The 15025-nt window shown below is 43.5% G+C and overlaps 1 protein-coding gene across 12 annotated transcripts; it reads left to right on the forward strand.

Moving 5' to 3' along the window:
* Nucleotides 1-1111: 1111 nt before the first annotated feature.
* On the forward strand, nt 1112-7089 carry LOC123111361 (uncharacterized). 12 transcript variants are annotated; one of them, XR_006454418.1, is made up of 7 exons: nt 1113-1753; nt 1839-1951; nt 2378-2477; nt 3260-3407; nt 3562-3617; nt 4275-5956; nt 6386-7088. XR_006454418.1 is itself a non-coding variant. In XM_044532140.1 (7 exons), exons 1-6 carry the CDS (start codon nt 1566-1568, stop codon nt 4378-4380), a joined length of 708 nt encoding a protein of 235 aa, XP_044388075.1. In that variant the 5' UTR covers nt 1119-1565; the 3' UTR covers nt 4381-4382; nt 5886-6186. The 12 variants fall into 12 exon arrangements, 4 of the variants coding, with proteins under 4 accessions (XP_044388075.1, XP_044388074.1, XP_044388076.1 ...); XR_006454421.1 differs by having other exon boundaries at nt 1117-1753; nt 2378-2474; nt 3260-3617; ... (1 more) ...; nt 5886-5956; nt 6386-7089; XR_006454414.1 differs by lacking the exon at nt 6386-7088 and having other exon boundaries at nt 1119-1753; nt 2378-2474; nt 4275-5744; nt 5886-6186.
* Nucleotides 7090-15025: the final 7936 nt, after the last annotated feature.

Raw genomic sequence — 15025 nt, forward strand, 5'->3', positions numbered from 1 at the left:
ACACCGACAGTAATTTTCACCCGTTCAAATAGAAACCATGTCGGCCTTGATGATTTACGATCGTATACGACAATTTTGCAGCAGAGTCGAACTCAATCCGGTTGATCTGGCGACCGCGACAGCGCACAGACGCAGCGACCCCACGGTGGGCGCCAAATATGGTGGATTTTTCACGACATATGTCCTAATGTGAGGACTTGTCGTGAGGCCAACGCAACTAGGTAATAGCCTGAATAGGGTTGATCGGAATCGAGAGACGCGAGGCGGGTTAACACACAAGACAAGGATTTAGACAGCTTTGGGCCCCGGAAACGTCATCCGGTAATAACCCTACATGCTATTTGTGGCTAGGTCTTATTATGCTCATGAGGGAGTCGCCGCATAAACCAGCTCTCCTCTAGTTGTGTCTAGCCCTAGAGATTATTCAGCCTGTCCCCTTGGGGTGCCCTGCCCCTCCTTATATAAGTTGAAGGGGCGGGTTACATGACTAGCCTAGTAGGATTAGGATTACTCTATTACAACTGTAGTCCTAGTCTTGTTTCCTTTGTAATGAAATATTCCTTACGCTTTCCTCTTAAGCCGGCCCACCATAACATGAGCCGGCCTTCTGGGCCTTGGGCCTTGTCGTCCGTCTGACCCGCCCGTCGGGTCACCAATGAGTTGCAATGTTCGGGCGGGTTGCCCGTAAACCGCCAGGTCCGGGTGGGTCGCCAGTGAGTCGCCAAGCTCCAGCCAGGTCATACATCCGGCGAGTTACACCGCGGGGTATATCCCCGACATATACTAAAGTTTAGTTTGAGTTTTTGCTTTCTTTACTTTCGTGTGGCAATAAAAAGAAAGGAAATAAATAAAAGGAAAAGAAATTTTAACATATAAAGAGGCTAGCCAACTTGCCTCCACAAAGCTCCCTCGATTGGGCCTTCGTCGGCCATCGGATCTGACTTTCTAGCATGTCTGGACCGTCAGATCTTCACCTTGCGGACAAACCCGATTTTCACCTCGCAGTTGTTTTAGTTGTCCAATGACGAGTGGGCTCACGTCGGGCGCTCGTTGGCTGGGTTGGCTGTTTCCGGGTGCACCAGGTTTTGCCCAATGAGCTCGGCGCGCTCTGCACCCAATCGCCTGCTTCTCGCCCCACGCCCACCCCACCCGCCAAACAAACCCTAGCGCCCTTTCTCCTTCCCCTCCATCCCGACGAGCCGCCACACCCCTCCCTCCCTCATCCTCTCCTCACCTGCAGCCGCCGGCCTTGTCTCTCCACTCGCCTCCTCTCCTCTACCACGTCGTCATCGATCCACCGTCGGCCTTCTCCTCTGCTTACCTCCTCCTGTTCTCTTCCATGTCGCCGTCGATCCAGATCGGCCGTATCGTCATGGGGGAGCAGCGCCGGCAGGGTCTTCGCGGTGCGGATGGGGGGTAGGATGTGACAACAAGGGGAAGGAGGAGGCCGGTGAGGAAGGCAAGCAATAGCGGGTGGGGCTAAGGGGCAGGGTGAGGCCTCGCGCACCTGCTGGCGGCCGACGGATTGACTTCCCGCGCCACCACGTCGTCGCCTCCTCTGCGCCATGAGGTGCCACCTCTGCCTCCACCCCCCACCGGGAAAGGAGCTCGAGGTGAACAGGCAGTGTGGGAAGGCGAGAGGAAGCATGAGCTCATCTCTCCTCCAATGGATGTCTCGTGCATCTGGAGTACAAGGAGAACAACACGTGCCTGTTGGAGGTGGCTCGAGCGATGCAGGCCAGTGGCGAACTAGGTGCTCCACTCTTTCTCTCCCTCACTTCCTCCTCACTCATATTTTACTTTGCTCATATTTGTATTTTTAAACTTGAGGTGTGCAGATCTGACATAGAAGACCACATTCCTCAGGGATCCCAAAATATATTAGACAATATGGTAGTCCAATGCTGTTTTGAAGTATATATTGGCACTATGCTGAAAAAGGACATGACAGGTGAAGTTTTATTATCTATCCTGGTAGATAATCCAAAGAAGATATGTTTTACTCACCAATTTATATGCCTAACTATGCTGCTATTGTTACTATTTTCTTAATGGATGCTCCTAAAATTGTTTCGGTGCTCTTCTACCAAGATTGACAAAATGAGTGTTCTGCTAAAGTAAAAGTCATAAGACTGAAATAACATGGGTCAGCCTTTGTATGTCTGCCAGTGCTACAAATTATTTGAATGAAAGATCTAAAAATACACACCACATCGTATGTCCACAGTTGTGATGATGATAGGTGCAGAGTCTTGGCCTGTTCATTACATTAATTTGAAAGCTTGTGTTCTTTTCAGCTTACATTATGTAGCATCTCTACTGTAGGTTTGTAAGTAGCTTTCTCCTTTATCTGATGGAAATCATAATTGTTTTATAGGAAGTGAAGACGGCCAGTCATCGCGCCATATTCCCGTGTGCTCCATTCATATTACTATATGCTTAAAACGTCGTGCTCTCCTTATCTACATCATGTGGTAGTAGTATTTACTTGCCATTCATGCATCTTGTTCCATCATGTCAGTCACGTCTTATATATCGTGCTTAACTGATTTGCTCGGTTCCTCTGCTATGCTTTTCTGCCGTGTTTCTCGAACATTCTTGGTTACTATAGATTATCATGCCATCTTGCTGCAATGCATTCAAACCTGCAAATATCTTTGTAAATAGAATTATGTGCCCAGACATTTGATTGTGCTTACATGTTTCCAAATGGGGCCTCTCTTCGTACATAATTGAACATGGGGTTGAACCCATGGTCACATCATATTGTGAGACATGTCTGAAACGTCTAAGCTGGGAAATCAGGTCGATTTATCTGACTACTGAAAATGAGCATCCGAATATCTACAGAACTTATCCACTTCTAAATATCAATTTAAAAAATCCACCATGTACCATGATCAATTGAATAGTCTTGCTTAAGTTTATGTTACCTCTGTATGCTAAATGAATGTTCACTTGTGTTCAAATTTCAAGGAAGTGTGCTTCACGCTTCTGTTTCTGCAATATGATTTAGAGTATATGATTTCATTTTCCTACTTTCCCAGTTATAAATTTATTGGCATCAAAGTAGAGCTTCAGGTTTATGGTTCAGTATATCATTGCAAAGTAGTTTATGGCTCAGTATATCACTACAGGTTTCTTACACCATCAAATTTCAATGTTTTTGTATTTTTGTCAATTGAAGCATGTTCTTCGACTAAAAAATAGCAGAGATTTCTTTTCTTATCAATTCTAATCCCTTTTTGATACATTGCAGGTTTGCTATCAAACTCTCGAAAAGGCAAAACAACTTTACTCTGTTTTTTGGAGAACCTTCCTATAGAGTAACTCGACAGAAACAAATATGCGATCAAGGATATATTCGACAGATTTTCACGCAAAACATGGAGAATATTTTTTTGCAGGTTCGTTGCTTGCTTTATTGTTTTCTTACTTTTCGTTCTTCAAGACAATATCTTCCTAGCATTACTCTATAAATTTAAATCCATCTTTTTGTTCTTTGGATTATCATGGCGTACTCGTCCTGTCTAATCCAAGAAAGGGCCTTCATGTTTGCAGATAGTTTGGTGCTCTCATGGTTATTTTGTAGTGATTTTCCTCCTGTTCATTACTTGGTAACCATCTACTGCAGCTCAGCTATTGTCCAGTTGCTGACCTTATGATGAGTGATTGATGGTGCATGTTTTCCTATTAGTTTCTTTCTATGCCAATGTCTGAATTTTATCTTGCCGTTTTGCATTTCTCCAGGCCTTTCATTCTCACTGTGATTTCCCGAGTTGCGCTATTAGTAGGCATCCATTTTCTAATAAAAATTTGGCAGTCAACTTGAACGAGTCATTTATCTAGCTACAGCAACCTTCCTTGCTTTTGTAGTCAACTTGAACTAGTCTATACCTGCCAAATATTTACACTTTAGTATAGCCACAAAGTCAGATGATCGTCGCATGTTGGTTAGCCGTGATAAATCAAATTTCTAGAGTAGCAGATGATTTGTGTCAGGTTTCTTTTAGAGATTGAAATATGTCTTGACTCTAAAATAAGTAGTACATCGTCCAGTTCTGCATAGGTGAAAGCATAATATCTAAAACTGGACGGCCTTCTAAAGCTTTGAAACTACTATTTGTTGTGTAATCTGTATCCCCTTTTCATACTCTATATATGATTTCTACATACTAGGAAAAAATGCGTGAGAACGATGGCATAGAGGATGCGAATTGCACTCAAATATATGCAGGTTTCTTGCCAAACTAACTGCCACTATTTTATTTCAGGTGCTTCTTCTGTAACTTGGTGTATTTTGCTGGCTCTTCTCATTTCCTGGCGAACTTTTTAGTCTGTACAGTCGAATCGTTGGAAGTTGTTTTCTATTATCTATAGAGGTTTTATCCAAACTATTAGCTGCCTGACTTGCTTTTTTGAAATACACCGTCCTGATAGACCAAGTGGACCCACAAATTTCCATGGGATTTTAGAAAAATATATGTGAATTTGCATACATTTTATAAATTTCTATCTTTTCTTATCCATGCTTCCGCATAGATATATAGCAGGCTTAACAAAAATGAATGTCTGATTGTGTTCAAATTTCAAGGAAGTGTGCTTCATGCTTCTCTTTCTGCAATATGTTTCAGAGTATATGACTTAATTTTCCTACTTTCCCAGTTACAATAATGTACTTCATTCTTAGCTTTGCTTTGGGAAAAATAGGTATGCAGGTTATCGAAAGCTCCATTTTTCTCCATTATATAGATCATATAGCTTTGTGATCGAAGTAAACCTGAGAATGGTTTGGATTGGAACCGCAGTTTCAATTTGGTTTCTCTATCGGACGGTCTTTGGATGGGTTTAAATGGGCTGAGCCTCTAATATAATCTGGTTTGGTTTGGGCTTTAGGTATAATGGATTAATCTGGTTCAATTTGGACACGTATAAATCGGTCTCAAACAGTTTCAACTCGGAGATAGAGACCGGTCTGTCGACCAAAACTGTACGAGACGAACGCCTCCAGCCTCGACGGTCATTGCCATGCCATGCGGAGGCCGCCGGGCCGTCGGCCGTCGCCGCCACCGGCTGGAGCTCCGACTGCCAGCTTATCTCTCCTCCAGTTTTCTGACCCTTGAAGCTGCCTGATTTAATTTTCCTCTAACGTCCCAAGGCTCTAGTCGTTGCCGCCGCCATCGAGCTCGAGTCTGTCTCCGTCGCCGACTCACCGCCGTTGGTTTCGACTTGAGTCATCTCCATCGCTGCGGGTTTCCGTCTCCTCGTCGAGGTCCAGAGCTCCGCCTACAGGTCCTACCTCCCCGGTGTTTCCTTCACCGCTTCCTGTAGAAAGATTGCTAGATGGCTAGATGCAATTCAGGCACCTGCGTATATGGACTTGTCCACGGTTTCAATATATGGATTCAGTCCAAAAATGGCACCGGTTTTGGATTGGGTTGGGTAAGAAACAACTACAGATTGGTTTGGTTTGGATTCAATAAGAATTTTGTTGGATCGGGTTGGTTTGGATGCTGCCTGTGTAGTCACCTGGTTTGGGCTGGCTTTAGTCTGGATGATAAACTATTCACGGGCTTAGATCGAAGGTAGGTTGTCACATATGGGATGTTGCTTGTGAAAGTTATATACAACCATGAGTCCCTGACAGAATAATCGCAGCTCATGTTACTAGGATCAAGGAACCTCGGCCATTTTTCTGAAACATGTCGCAGCTCATGGTCCTACTTTCCCATCTACACTACTATGTACTTCATTCTTACCTTTGCTTTTGGAAGTTACATTGCTTTCTTTTCCCTCATAAACTTGCTAACGATATTGGCGAAGTAATCCCCACTTCAGATTTCCCATTGAATAAATAACCAATTTAGTTTGTTCAAAAATTATAGGTCAAGATCCATAAATAGGAGCAAGGCATCACACCAGCTCTTAGAAGAAAAGGATATGAAGACAATGAACTGTAATTTATCACAATCTCTCTAAAACATGCCTACCTATTACCAGTCCGTTGCTTGTTTTTGTATTAGGAAGTATGACCCAGTCATATATATTTACATTTGTTTAGTTATGGTTTGTATGCATGAAAATACCTTTTTAATCGAGCTTCAAAATTCTTATGTGCAGTGAAATTGTATCTAGCACTTTGTAAAGAACAAATGAAACACATTTCAAATAACTCTTCAGTCTAAATTGACATGTTGTGCCATTAGACATCATAATCATAAATGGTTGCTAAAGAGTTTGAATTGGTAAAGTAGTTGCATCTGCTGTTTCAAATCTGGACTGTTCCTCCATGGTAAAACATAATTTAATTTTTAAAACACTTTGTGTTTGAAATGGACATTGTGGTGTTTGGTGTAATGGGCCATATGTGTAACCATGCATGCAGAGAAATCCGGAATAATAGGACAAGAGAAATCTCACCAGTTGAGTATGCGTCTCTCGCCCAAATGAGGAGCTGAGGAAGAAACGGGGATAAATAAGCATGAGCTGAGGAAGAAACGGGGATAAATAAGCATGATGGATGCTGGCGCGACTCCGAACGGGCCACACAAAGAATTGTTCCTGGACCGAGCTAGGTAGCATATATACCTTTCAAATACCTATGCTTTCATATACAAACATGTTTGTTTTTCAAACTCAGATTTCGCATGGTGATAACCATATTTTTAACTAAAAAAATGCTTCCTTATAGTTGGTCTATGGATGTTATAGAAATATGATTTTTTAACTCAGATTTATCAGCATGATAAACATATTTTCAATATAGCATGACTGTAACACATGGTCTTTATATTACCAATATCGAATATGTTCTTCCAAAATGAAACTATTTTCATCGATAACATGGCTTTAGTGGGTCTCTGCACCATTTGGCGCAACGGGTCAATTAGTAAATCAAAAAGATCATATGCTAATCTTATGGTAGGTGATTGACACCACATAAGGAAAAGTATAAGTAGAAAATTTTATTAGAGATTGACAAACATGACATTAGTCAATGATGCAACTCATGAAAGAATTAATAAGGAAAGAGATGGCATTAGTCAATGATGCAACTCATGAAAGAATTAATAAGGGAAGAGAAGATTCACATATAAATATACTATCCTAGAAATCTTTTGTGATTGTGAGCCCCCATCAAAATATTATATGCCAAAATTGTTGATGTTGGACAACGAAGACAACCTAATGATTTATGTTTGTTCATATCCACATAGAAGTTATATTGTCATAGATCCTTCAACATGTGGTGCTTTCTCTCTATCTTTGCTAGCAAAAAATTCTGCACTAAGTAGAGATACTACTTGTGTATCCAAAAACCCTCAAACCCAAATCTTATTTTCAAGAGTCTACCATACCTACCTAGGGATTGAGCAATATCCCTCAAGTAAGTTGTCATCGGTGCAATAAGGCAATAAAAATTGCTTCTAAAAGTGTGATATCATTTAGTGTAAGAGAAAATTGAGTGTTGTACGAACTTGTGATGGTGAAGAATAAAAGCGACAGACTACATAATAAAGGTCGCTATAACAAGGGGTAATACAACGTGACGTTTTTTTGCACTAAGGGGTTGAGCATACAAACAAATAAGCGCATGGCAACCTCTGCTTCTCTCTGTGAAGGGCCTATCTTTTACTTTTATGTATGTACTTTTATGCAAAGAGTCAAAAGTTTTTCCCTCTATTCCTTTTTATTTTCTCCTTTGGCAAGCATCATGTGGTGAGGAAATATCTAGGCACATATGTCCAGTTGAGTATGGGTAGCATTAGTTATTATTGTTGACATCACCCTCGAGGTCAATACGTTGGGAGGCGAAACTATAAGCCCCTATCTTTCTATGTGTCCGGTTGAAACGTTTTGCTCATGGGTATGTGGTTAGTGTTAGCAATCATAGAAGACTATATGATGGTTGAGTATGTGGACTTGCCTAAAGGTTCCGACACGTGACCCTTCCTGAAAAGATGATGAATTGTAGTTGCAAAGTTGACTGAGAACATAGTTTGTTGGTTTCTAATAGAGTTTTTGCTTTATACTTTGATAGTGTGATGAATTGTCACTTATTCATGAGAAGTCTATGGTAAAAGTTCTATGATAAGATTCTTATGTTTAAGTTTGTTGTTGTTATAATAAAGAACATGATGCTTCTATGTACGTATTTTGTTTTTATCGAGGCCGCTCTCTCTAAGCATGTGGACATGTTTTTCGACTTTGGTTTTCACTTGAGGACAAGCGAGGTCTAAGCTTGGGGAGTTGATCTGTTCATTTTGCATCATGTTTTCCTACTGTTATTTATGATTTTTTATGCATAATAATGCTTTTTGGAGTAATTCTAATGCCTTTTCTCTCATAATTTGCAAGGTACACACAAAGAGGGAGAATTCCGGCAACTGGAAATCTGGACCTGAAAAAGCTACGTCAGGCTACCTATTCTGCAAAACTCCAAACAAGCTGAAACTTCACAGAGATTTTTTATGGAATATTTGATGAATATTGGAGCAAATAAGTACCAAGGGAGGCCCACCAGGTGGGCACTGTTGGGGAACGCATTATTTCAAAATTTTACCTATGATCACGCAAGATCTATCTAGGAGATGCATACCAACGAGACGGGAGAGTGTGTCCACGTACCCTCGTAGACTGAAAGCGGAAGCGTTTAGTAATGCGGTTGATGTAATCAAACGTCTTCATGATCCAATCGATCTAAGTATCGAACGTACGACACCTCCGTGTTCAGCACATGTTCAGCATGATAACGTCCCTCGAGCTCTTGATCCAGTTGAGGCAGAGGGAGAGTTTTGTCAATACAATGGCGTGGTGACTGTGACGATGAAGTTACCGGCGCAGGGCTTTGCCTAAGCACTACGACGAAATGACCGAGGTGTGTAACTGTGGAGGGGGGAACAACACACGGCTAAGAGAAGACTTGGTGTGCCGTTGGGGTGCCCGCTCCCACGTATATAAAGGAGGGGGGAAGAGGAGGCCGGCCCAAGGGGGGCGCGCCATAGGGGGGAGTCCTGCTTGGACTCCCGGTCCAAGTAGGATTCGCCCCCCCTTTCGATTCCAACTAGGAGGGAAGGAGAGGGAGAGGGGAAGGAAGGGAGGGCCGCGCGCCCTCCCCCTAGTCCAATTCGAACTGCCCTTGGGGGGGGCGCTCCACCTTGTGTCCCCCTCTCTTCTTCTCCCTTATGGCCCATTAAGGCCCATAACTTCCCGGGGGGTTCTGGTAACCCTTGGTACTCCCAAAATCACTTGAAACATCCCGAACCACTCTGGTGTCCGAATGTGACCTTCCAATATATTAATCTTTACCTCTCGACCATTTCGAAACTCCTCGTCATGTCCGTGATCTTATTCGGGACTCTGAACAAACTTCGGTTCATCAAATCACATAACTCATAATACAAATCGTCATCGAACGTTAAGCGTGCGGACCCTACGGGTTCGAGAACTATGTAGACATGGCCGAGACACATCTCTGGTCAATAACCAATAGCGGTACCTGGATGCTCATATTGGTTCCAACATATTCTACGAAGATCTTTATCGATCAAACAGCATAACAACATACCTTGTTCCCTTTGTCATCGGTATGTTACTTGCCCGAGATTCGATCGTGGTATCTTCATACCTAGTTCAATCTCGTTACCGGCAAGTCTCTTTACTCGTTCCGTAATGCATCATCCCGTAACTAACTCATTAGTCACATTGCTTGCAAGGCTCATAATGATGTGCATTACCGAGAGGGCCCAAAGATACCTCTCCGATACACGGAGTGACAAATCCTAATCTCGATCTATGCCAACTCAACAAACACCATCGGAGACACCTGTAGAGCATCTTTATAATCACCCAGTTACGTTGTGACGTTTGATAGCACACAGGTGTTCCTGCGGTATTTGGGAGTTGCATAATCTCATAGTCCAAGGAACATGTATAAGTCACGATGAAAGCAATAGCAGTAAAACTAAACAATCATTATGCTAAGATAACAGATGGGTCTTGTCCATCACATCATTCTCTAATGATGTGATCCCGTTCATCAAATGAAAACACATGTCTATGGCTAGGAAACTTAACCATCTTTGATTAACGAGCTAGTCAAGTAGAGGCATACTAGGGACACTCTGTTTGTCTATGTATTCACACATGTACTAAGTTTCCGGTTAATACAATTCTAGCATGAGTAATAAAAATTTATCATGATATAAGGAAATATGAATAACAACTTTATTATTGCTTCTAGGACATATTTCCTTCAGTCTCCCACTTGCTCAGAGTCAATAATCTAGATTACATAGTAATGATTCTAACACCCATGGAGTCTTGGTGTTGATCATATTTTGCTCGTGAGAGAGGCTTAGTCAACGGGTCTGCAACATTCAGATCCGTATGTATCTTGCAAATCTCTATGTCTCCCTCCTTGACTTGATCGCGGATGGAATTGAAGCATCTCTTTATGTGTTTGGTTCTCTTGTGAAATCTGGATTCCTTCGGCAAGGCAATTGCTCCAGTATTGTCATAAAAGATTTTTATTGGACACGATGCACTAGGTATTACACCTAGATAGGATATGAACTCCTTCATCCAGACTCCGTAACTACACAGTACGTGGGTGACACATGTCGCGAGAAGGAGAAAGGGCAGGGGCACGTTCGTCCCAAAATCTTCAGGCGAACAGTTTTTCACCGTGTCTATAAATACCCCTCTCCCCTTCCTCACTTCATTTACTCCGCTCGATCGCTTCTCTCTCGCTCGAGCTCCTCAAACCCTAGCGCCGCCGCTACTCCATCGTCGCCGGTGAGGAAGAGCTTCGCTGCCTCGACCTCGTCGCCGTCGTACTCGCGCCGGTTGCGGAAATCTTCACTCGGCCGCCGCCGTAGCTGTCTTCCTCTGCCAAGTTAGGGCGTGGGAGATCTAACCTGACGAACTTCACATCTGTTCTTCTCAGTTCGTCGTGTTCTTCACTTCGGGTAATTAGAAGTTACTTTTATTACTCACTTTGATTCTCAAACTTTTCTGAAAATCTTCAAAGGTGTTTATTCTTCAAATCTTGACACATATGAACACCTCACATATGATCTTGAACTGTTTCTCTAAGCAATCATTTTCTTCAAGATTCCCTAATTGTGTGGATCTTTGATCTGTACAACTCTGGAACCTAAGACAAGAACGCTTAGTGAAATTCCTCAAGGTTCATCTGGTCAAATTCCTCAAAACTTGTCTTTTCGAAAAACCTTCTGAGAATGCATATGACCTCTCCAAATTCCTCACACCTACACTCTGTTCACAGGTACTCATGTCTGCTGCTGAATCACTAGGTTCTCATCAACTTAACTCATTTGCAGCGTTCCTCGAAGAAAAACTGCATACTTCTTCAGAGTGTTCAATTGTTCAAATTCCTCATCTGAAGAATATGGCTGAAGGTAAGAAACCGCAGAAAGGAGGAAAGAAGCCTGAGGTCATGACTGCTTTCGAGATCCCTGATGACATTTATAAGGACTATTGCACACCTGATGAAGCCAAAATTTGGCAAAGAAAACAAAAATCAGCGCAAGGTGCGCATACAGAAGATTGAAAGAAGATGGGAAAGAGAATGGAGGGAGTACAGATATGTTACTCCAAAGTACATGAAGAAATTTGCTTTAAATCCTCCATGCCCAAGAGCTCCATTGGCACCTGGCCAAGTAGCTGATCCCACCAGCATCAAGCGTGGTGAGGACTTTCCTGAAGAATGGGCTAAGCGCCAAGCTAAATTGGCAAGACAAGCCAAGGAGGCAGTGAAGAAATTCAATGAGGATTCTGCCACTGCTGCTGCAACTGAGGACTTGGTCAGGCCGAGGAAATCTATGCCAAAGAAGCCTGCTCGTAAGCCAAGTGCTTCACCAACAGCGCCCTCACGACCAAGTTCCTCAGCAATGCCCTCACGGCAAATTCCTCACACTGCTACTGCTCCACCAAAGTCCTCAGCAGCTCCTTCAAAGTCCTCAGCTCCTGTGCATCTGGCTACATGTCAAAGGACTGCTGGTTTCTCGATTGCCTCTGGTGTCTCAGCAAGTTCCTTAGCTGCACCAATTTCCTCATCAGGCCCCACACTGTTGAAGACTAAAGCAACAGCTGGACGCGGTCCTCGGCCAAGTCCAAAGAAGAAACATGTCACATTCCATGTGCCTTCTAATGATGAAGCTTCTGATGATGAACTTGCAGAAATCATCAGAGACAGACAGGTGAAGGCCGCTAGAGCCAAAGGCACATCTGTGCCACTGCTTTTGGATCCGAGGAAAATCCTCGATTACATTGATCTCTGGCACAAGGATCCAAACACCCCTATGCCTGATTTTCATCTGACTCCTGGTCAAAGTCACATGCTGACCCATTTCATCACTCAAGAGAAATGGAAGTTTGAAAAGGCAAGAGAAATCAAGAAAGCGCAATACAGAAAGGAGAAGCTCCTGAAGAAAAATGTTGTCAGAATGACACCTGAAGAACTTCTCAAGGCTCAGTCTGAAATTCAAGCCCTCAACAAAGACTTTGATGCCTATTATGCTGATTGGCAAGGAGCCAAAGTGAGATTCGTCAACCTGACGAAGAAAATCACAAATGATGCAGCCCCAACGCAACAAGAAAACCCTCAGGCTGCAGACTCTGCTCAGCCTGTTGAAGAACATGCCAGCACCGCTGATGACTTTCAGCCTGCTGAAGAAAATGCTAGTTCCAGAGCTGATGACTCCATTCCAGTCGCTGAAGAAATTGCCAGGGCATCCACTAGTGGTGCGCCTGAAGAAACTAAAGAGATCAGAGAAACTGCATCAGTTGCGTCCGAAGAAAATCAACCAGATTCCTCAGCTCCTCCCGCGCCTACACCAACTCCAATTCTTCCATCTGCCTATGATGTGAATAAGACCAAGGCTGCTGAGCGAGCTGCAGTGAAGAAAAGGAAGGCATCAGCTGTGTCAAATTCTTCGGCTGCGAAGAAGATGAAGCCAATGACCAGCTCAATCGAAAATCCAATTGATGCTGTTCCAATTTCCTCCATGCCATCAAAGGACCTTGTCCCTTTTGGAGAATACTATGTGATCCCAAGCGGATCTGATGAAGAAAATCATTCTGCTGCTTCGTCAAAGCAGATTGATGAAGAAATTGAAGCGGACGAAATCCCTTCAACGCCAGTCATTTCCTCACCTATGCCTCAGTTCACAGCTTAAGAGACTGGTGTTGAGGAAATTGAAGATGAAGATGTGGATATAGGATGCACCACACCTGTGCTGAATGATGACTTTTGGGAAAGTCAGCATCCCAATACTCCTCTCTTCACACCTATCCAACAGATTCCTCAGTCCCCTGCAACAACAGTTCAACTGGGCTCTGAAGAAACTCATCCCACTCCCTCTGTGCATGAAGATATTCCAGTCGCTAGTGCTGAAGAACCTGCTGTTGCTGATCCTCAGGTTGTACAAGAAGAGGAACCAGAAATTCCTCAGCCTGAAGAACCTGAGCTCGCGATTCCTGAGGTGGTGATGCAACTCACTGACATCCCTCTGCCAAAGCCGAAGAATTCGTTCTCAAGCAAACAGAAGTTCAAGGCTGAAGACTTCTTTTCCGAGCATGTATTCTTCACTGACTACAACCCCTATGACTCTGCTCGCATAAGGAAGAGACGTTTCTGGACTGCTAGTCAAGCCAACTTCTATTCCTCAGTGCTGTTTGACAAAGACAAAATCTTCGATCATGAACATATACCTCACGTGGACATGGAATTTCTGCCATGCTTCGAGCCAGTCCTCAGTGTTCTTCACGATGTAGGATTACTCAATTTCTGCACTGACATCTGTGATTGGAATGAAGAACTCATTCTTCAGTTCTACGCTACACTGCATATCACTAGAGACGCTGAAGATGTCAACTCATGGGTGTTGGATTGGATGACTGAAAACACTCACTACAAGGCACCGGCAACTGAATTGCCTTGTGTCCTTCCTCTCGATCCTCCCCATGACAGTGCAAGTTGCATCTACAGTGACCGTGAACTGACAAATCACTATATGCAAGTGCTCATGAAGCCTTTGAAGCCTGGGCAGGCCCCACGAACCAAATTCCTCGTCAAGGAATTACTCTATGTGCCTCGGACTGTCTATCGCATTCTGACGAAGACAATGAGTCCTATCAAAGGCCACGACTCAAATGATGAAGAAGTTGTTGGCATCATGAAGAATATGCTTTTCAACATCATTCATGGCGTTCCCGTCAACTTCCATGATTTCTTCATGAGGACTCTGGCCAATATTGCTATGTCACCATTCGAGCTGAAGCCCTATGCTCCTTGGATTATGAGATTCATCAGGGCAAGATCTTCACTGAATTACAAAGCTGACACTCTGAACCACGGTAGCTACTTGCCTCCCATTGAAGTCCTCAAACGGATAGTTTCATCATCTGATGAGAAAGGCAAGGCAGCTGCTGTGATCGATGAAGGCATTCGTCCATTGGATGGTCAATTTCGCCTGGCTACATCTTACTCTACCAATGACGACTCTGCCACACATGACACTGCCGCAAATACCTCAGCCAAGCAAAATCCTCAAGCCACAGCACCCAGGGTGATGACTGACCGTGAGTTACTCCTCAGTCTTCATCAGAAGGTTGATCGCAATCACAAATGGGTAAAGCGTCAGTTTGGTGCACTTCTTCACAATATGACCTCAACACACAATGCAGTGAAGAAGAACCAATACTACCTTCATGAAACCTTCAACCGCACCTGGGTTGTCCTCACTCATGTCTATAGCGCCGAAGAACTGAAAACTATGGGTCTCACGGAAGAATTTGACTGGTCTGCACCTCCTCCGAAGAAATTCAAGAGGGTCAAAGTTCCTCCACTGGTGGCCAGCTCTTATTCTTCATCGCGAGACACTAATGAGTATGAAGACTTGGACGACACTGCGGCAGGCCCTGCTACAACAAACAACCCCGACAACGCTAGCGCTCCTCCATCGACTTGAAATTCTTCAGGGGCGTTAGTCCTCAGTTT

Source organism: Triticum aestivum, chromosome 5B, assembly GCF_018294505.1.
Source record: "Triticum aestivum cultivar Chinese Spring chromosome 5B, IWGSC CS RefSeq v2.1, whole genome shotgun sequence".
Classification (NCBI taxonomy): Eukaryota; Viridiplantae; Streptophyta; class Magnoliopsida; order Poales; family Poaceae; genus Triticum; species Triticum aestivum.